The sequence below is a fragment of the Eurypyga helias genome, unplaced genomic scaffold, assembly GCF_000690775.1.
Source record: "Eurypyga helias isolate BGI_N326 unplaced genomic scaffold, ASM69077v1 scaffold30056, whole genome shotgun sequence".
NCBI lineage: Eukaryota > Metazoa > Chordata > Aves > Eurypygiformes > Eurypygidae > Eurypyga > Eurypyga helias.
This window is the reverse complement of record NW_010255210.1, coordinates 3,340-9,945: the sequence shown is the minus strand read 5'-3', so window position 1 is coordinate 9,945 and position 6,606 is coordinate 3,340. Positions and strand designations below refer to the sequence as shown.

Genomic DNA, 6,606 nt, shown 5'->3' with positions numbered 1-6,606 from the left:
CAGGGTACCCAAAAACACCCGGAGCGATTCGGGCTCCGTCTCCTGAGGCTGCCTTGCCAACGGCAACCCCCCGGCAACCCCCGGACCCCCACCTCTGCCTCATCCACCACCCACCGTGAGATGGCACCAACCCGTGGGACGTGGGGATGCCCGACCCTCCTGCCAGACTCACGGCAGGCACCAACGGTCCCCGCGCCCCTGCCAGGCCGGAGCCCATCACCCGCGAGATGGTACCAGCGGTGAAGGGGCAGGGACGGCTGAGCCCAGGACTCCTACAGCTCCCACCCGTTTTGGGCTCAAATAGCCAGAATTTATGTCTCTTCTATCTGCCATGAAAAAACATCTGCCTTGACCCAAAATCATTTGCCATGACCCAAAAATCATCTGCCATGACCAAAAACTGTCTGCCATGAGCAAAAACTGTCTGCCATGGCCAAAAAACATCTGCCACGAGCCAAAATCATTTGCCATGGCCAAAAAACATCTGCCTTGACCCAAAATCATTTGCCATGACCCAAAAATCATCTGCCATGACCAAAAACTGTCTGCCATGAGCAAAAACTGTCTGCCATGGCCAAAAAACATCTGCCACGAGCCAAAATCATTTGCCATGGCCAAAAAACATCTGCCTTGACCCAAAATCATTTGCCATGACCCAAAAATCATCTGCCATGACCAAAAACTGTCTGCCATGAGCAAAAACTGTCTGCCATGGCCAAAAAACATCTGCCACGAGCCAAAATCATTTGCCATGGCCAAAAAACATCTGCCTTGACCCAAAATCATTTGCCATGACCCAAAAATCATCTGCCATGACCAAAAACTGTCTGCCATGAGCAAAAACTGTCTGCCATGGCCAAAAAACATCTGCCATGACCAAAAACCATCTGCCATGACCCAAAATCATCTGACCCCTCTGCCATGACCAAAAATCATCTGCCATGACCCAAAATCATCTGCCATGACCCAAAACCATCTTGGGAGCTGGGAATCAAGCTGGGTCTCCTTCCAGCATGGGGTTATTTTTGATCCAAAGCTATTATTTGAGAAGCCAGAAGAAGCCTCTGGAGATGGTGAAATCCCAGAATCAGAACGGTTTGGGTTGGAAGGGACCTCTAAAAGTGTCCTCACGGCCCAGGAGACATCCCGGGACCTCTCGCTTATGGCCACCCCAGCAGAGGTGACACCGAGCCTGCAGCCAAGGTGTCAAAACTCATTTTGTTTTGGGTTTCACGCTGGATTTCCACGCGCTGGGGAGGAAAGGCCGGCGGTAAAGGCACCACCGCGCTCGCTGCGCCTCCGGGAGGGCTGTTGGATGAGCTCCTCGCCCACATTTTACCAAGGAGACTCACCAATGTGACAGGGAAAGGAGCAAAACCATAATAAACAAATGGGTTGCAACATCAGCAGGAGCCAAAGCCACCAGGCAGCGGTTTCCCTCTTACCTTTAGTGTCGTTCACCGGATCCATGTGCCTGTAAATATATCCTTCTAGGTAGGAATGAAATTTGGGGGTAGGTGGGAAAAAGGCCAAACAAATGGCCATGAGCTCCCAGCCCCGGGCCAGGCTCTCGTAACGGAAGTTCTCGGTGGTCTGCCGGCACAGCTGGATGTAGAGCTCGTCTCTCAGACCCTGCATGCTCCAGCCTTTGGTGGCGATCTCCAAGGCCACGTTGAGCTGGTCCGTCTTGGCCCGCCGGTCCCCCATGTACATCTGAATCAGTTTAAATATCTCGCACGCCTCTTTCTTGACGTTGCGGTCGTTGGTCATGATCATGGGTTTCTTAATGGACTCGCTGCTCCAGGCCAGCATGTTGGCGATGGACACCTTCCTGCGGAAGAGCCCTTGGGTGTGCTTGTTGAAGTGCTTGGAGGCCCAGTTCTCAATGTCCGTCTCCGAGGAGGGCTTCCGCAGGTTGAAGGTGGGGAAGACACAGCTGGCGCTAGGCATCATGTTCCTGGTCTGCCTGCTGCTCTCGAACTGGGCGCAGGCACCGAGATCTTCCGACTAGGAGACAACAGCCAGACAAGTCAGTGTCACTAGCAGCATGGCCACACTGCCAAACCAACCAAGAAACGAACCAAGCAAGAAACCACCCACCCACCCAATCAACCACCCACCCACCCAAATAAGCAAGAAACCAACCAATCAACCTCCAAACATCAAATCAACCACCAAACCAACCAACCAATCAACCCACCAAGCAAGCAAGAAACCAACCAACCAACCCACCAATCAACCAAGCACCCCACCAACCCATCAACCAACCAACCAACCAACCAATCAAGCGAGAAACCAACCAACCAATCCACCAATCAACCAGCCAACCAATCAACCAACCCACCAACCAAGCAATCAACCAACCCACCCACCAACCCATCAACCAACCAACCAACCAATACAACCCAACCAACGATCAAGAGGTCACCCCATGCTCACGCCAAGAGCTACGTCCCCTTTAAGGAAGCTGCTCCTCAATCCCATCATAGGCAAGTGGAGCCGGCCGGGCGCCAGCAGCCATAGCAGCTTGTGGCACTGGTCGGCACTGGGAGGGAGGGGACCAGTGGGGGGATAAGTGCGGCCACCCGAAAGCCAACATGCCGGACTCCCTTCGCACCCGGCACCCCGGTCACTGAGGCTTTGCAGTCACGGACAGGAGAAGCTGGTGGCTGTTAATAACGTGGGGGAGGGAAAGGACAAGTGGCTTTGAGCTCCGCTGGACCCTTGGGCTCATGGGGACAGCCCCCGGAATGCCCCCTTCTCCCCAGGAGCCATGCTCAAGCATGGTTCTCCAGCGGCCACATGCCCAGGAGGCTGGTGGCTCCTCCAAACCCTTAAAAAGGGATGTTTCCTTATCTCCCGAGTGTGGAGGGACGTCTAACCTCACCCGCAGAGCACCCAGGCAGGAAGGACCTCCGCGGAGCCTGCCACGCCAGTCTCCGTCTACTACTGGAACCAGCACAGCTCCTGGGGATCGCCCCAGGAGGTGGGGGGACACCCAAACAGCTCATGACCAGCACGGAGAAAAGGACACTTGGGATGGACCGTTCCCTGGGCCTGCAGCCGTCCAGTGTGGCTTCATCGTCCATCCGCTCCCTCGGTGGCCCTGGGGATGTGACCCGTGGGCAGAGAAGGATGTGCCGCACCATCCAGAGGTGATGGTGACGTCCTCACCACGCGCAGGGCAGCCGTGTCGGTGGCCCCGAGTGGGGACCGGGCGGAAGGTGACTGCGGTGGTGCCATGGCCTTGGGGCTGGGCTTTAGGTAAGGAACAGCAGAAGAAAAGCAGGAATTAGACCCAAGGTGGAAAGAGATGGGGCCAAGTGTGGGTGGCAAGTCCAGCAGGGGACAAGGAAGCCACCCCAATTGCCACCAGAGCTGCGGGTAGACGACCGAGCCTCCACTTCTTCCAACACGTCGCAGTTTCTCGTCTCCTTGCTCAGCAGCTTGTCCCTTCCAGCTGTGGGGTTTCCTCTTTCCATGGACGTTGCTCAGCTCCCGTCTTGTACTGCGGTGAGGGTGGCAGGGAGTTGGCCATGGAGACGTGGGAGCTTCACCCCCCCTGCGAGTGACCCAGCCCCTGTGGAGGCCACATCACCCAAAAGGTCCTTCCGTGTCCTCCAAGGTGCTGGTCAGCTGAAGGCACGTGGGGCTTTCCGGGTGGAAGGAGATGAATTTACTCCGAGGTTTCTGGCTTGGAAGCCATCGCTCTTCCAAAAGCTGGTCCATGACCTGGCCCACCGCCACGTGTTCATCCAGGGCACCCAAGGACCACATTGGCTGAGGACATCAGCCTTCTCCAGCCCAGTCCACTCCAGTGGACGGCATGGTCAGGCTGGGGGTTGGCACAGGCAGACCAACGGGCTGCTGGTGCCAAAGTAAAACCAGCTTCTGCCTTAATTAGCACGGTCCTAAATGAACTCAGGGGAAGCCTCGGGCTACAAGAAGGGGATGAGCAGTCGAACGTCAATGGCAGCCGGCCATGACCTCCTGGCAGGGTGGTGGCAGGGGGCTGCCGCCACCTGTCCCGTGGGGTGACCCTCCTTTCAGCTCAGGGATTAGGGGGACGTTGAAACCCAAGCCCTGGTGCCACGAGGATGGAGCTCGGCCGCGTGCCGGTGCAGGGCCAACTTGGGACACACCGTCGGTGACACTGGGCGTGTCCCCATCGTTTGTGCCACCAGGTCACACCTCCTGCGCTGGAGCCTCATCCAGCCTGGCCTTGGACATTTCCAGGGATGGGGCATCCACAGCTTCTCTGGGAACCTGTCCCAGTGCCTCACCACCCTCTCCAGGAAGAATTCCTTCCTGATGTCCCATCTCCATCTCCTCTTCCCGTTTAAACCTGTCACCCCTTGTCCTGTCACTACAGGCCTTGGTGATCATCAGCACCGAAAAAAAGATGTTAAATCGCCTCCAGAGGTGGATAAATCCCTGTTGGCATCTCCACCAGCTGTGCGCCGCGTCCAGCCGGGGACGGTGTCGGCATGGGGTGAGTTTACGAAGTCATACAGATAAATAAACATGTTCCCACGGATGACAGGACTCCCAAGGGATTGGGCTGGTGAATCCCACCAGGAGAAGTTCACAAGGAGCAAGGCTGATGCCGGGAGCCAGTTCCCAGCATGGATGGAGATCTGCGCTTGCTGGGATGGGCATCCCTCAGCTCGAGGATGACGTCCGACAGCATCACCCAGATGGGAAGCAGAGGAGAGTCCCGCTTGTCCCGAGCTCCACGCAGAAGGCGCGGGGTCACTACTGGTGGCAGCTGTTCCTCCTGGCCAACGTGAGCATCCAAAGCGGGTTTGGAGCTTGCCCGGTGTTGGGTTTGAACCCAAAAGCGGCACCATGTGCTTGGGGACACTTGCGGGCAGACGAGTTTCTCCTGTGGCCTTTGGATGTGACCAACCACCGTTTTCCATTCCCCATGGGCGAACAAGCGTTTTCCGGATTATTTGCTGTCTCCCAGGTCCACGTCCAGGGTATCTCTCCAATTGCTGACACCAAACTCCATCTTCCCGTCAGTTTTCCAGGCTGGATTGCTCTCACCAGGGTAACCATCCCCACACACGGTGCCATCTCCCATTTTTAAAAAGCCATTCCGAGCGTCCTTACATCAACCCTTGATGCATCCAGAGGCAGACCAAGCGGTCCTCGCCCGGCAACCCTCGTCCTCGTCTCCCTGCCTCCGCAGCCCATCTCTGGGCTCCTCCGGCCACGGGGACGTGGGCAGAGTCACTGTCCTTGCCCCGAGCAGGTCAGAGGGGTAGACTCTGGGTGTTGGAAACCGGGAAGGATATGAGAGCTGGAAGATGGGCACAGGGGATAAGCCAGCTCCAGCAGCTCCCAATCGGAGCCCGTGGTGGGAAGGGTCTATGGCAGCCCCAGGAGCTCCTCTGGGATGGGAGCTTGGGGCAGGAGGGGTCTCCAGGACTGGGGTAGCTGAGTCCCAGCAAGGGGACAGGCAGCTCAGAGCCCTGGGAAGCAGATCCTGGAATGCTGGTGTGCGTGTGGCTGTTTCATCCCAAGGTGTTGAGGGACAACTTGCTAAGGAGCAACTTCTTGGAGGGACCAGCTTGCTGAGGATGAAATATCATGGAGTCATCGAATCATGGAATGGTTTGGGTTGGGAGGGACCTTAAACCCCCCCCCATCCCACCCCCCACCATGGGCAGGGACAACTTCCGCTAGACCATGGTGCTCCAAGCCTCATCCAGCCTGGCCTTGGACACTCCCAGGGATGGGGCATCCACAGCTTCTCTGGGCAACCTGTCCCAGTGCTCCCCACCCTCTCCAGGAGGAATTTCTTCCTCGTATCCATACGAGGGACCAGCTTGCAAAGGACCAAATTCTACGGGAAAGCAAACCTGGCCGCCAGCTCAGCAGCGCTGTCAATCCCAACGTGCCGGGAGGAGACAGGCAGGACGTCCGTGGGGGTGCTGCCGGCCATCGGACGGGACAGCCCGCACCGGAGGGACGGAACTCCTCAACTTACTTTCTGTCCTCACTGGGAAAAACTCCTGCTGTAACTGGAAGTTGCCTTGGTGGTACTGGCGGGTCCGGGTTCAGCCACCACCTGGGTGGCTGGAGCTGGGGTGGTGGGTCGAGACCCCAACTCAAACGCGGCGCTGCCCCTTCCTGCTCACCGTGCAAGCCAAGGGCCAGCGGCTCCAGCACCTTGAGCCGCTACGGCTGGGAAGAGTCTGGCGAGCAAACCCCCCTTTCTGGCAGAGGAACTTGTGGAAAACCAAACCAGGTGGAGAGAGGGGAAAGGGGGTGGTTGTCCCGATGCTCTGAACCCACTCCGGCCATCTCCCCGCCCTCTGCCGAGGGGACGGCCCTGCTCACGCGTCTCCTCCGGCCGGATGCGGACCAGACGCGGCATTCTGGGTGTCCCCAGAATTCTTGGAGGATGCTACGAAGCCCGAGCTGAGCTGTCACGGGATGGCTAAGGGATGGTGCTGGGACACGGAATGGAATGGAGGTAAGTTGCTGCAGAGCACAGGAGCCCCCGGCGTGCGCTGGCAGCACCGAGCACAACCGGGGACGGGCGCTTGGGGCTCCCTTGGGAGCTGGGTGGGTGCTAGGGGTGCAGGGGCTGGCTCT

General features: G+C 57.8%; 1 protein-coding gene across 1 annotated transcript in view; it reads right to left on the bottom strand.

Annotated features, from left to right (window-relative positions):
- Nucleotides 1-1,445: 1,445 nt before the first annotated feature.
- ARHGAP39 (Rho GTPase activating protein 39) overlaps nt 1,446-6,606 on the bottom strand; it is a gene marked incomplete at both ends in the record, with an annotated part of 7,124 nt that continues 1,963 nt past the window's right edge. Inside the window, 2 exons of the mRNA XM_010153267.1 lie at nt 1,446-2,007; nt 2,440-2,545. Of these exons, the coding sequence (XP_010151569.1) occupies nt 1,446-2,007; nt 2,440-2,545 (668 nt within the window). The remainder of the gene's footprint in view (nt 2,008-2,439; nt 2,546-6,606) is intronic.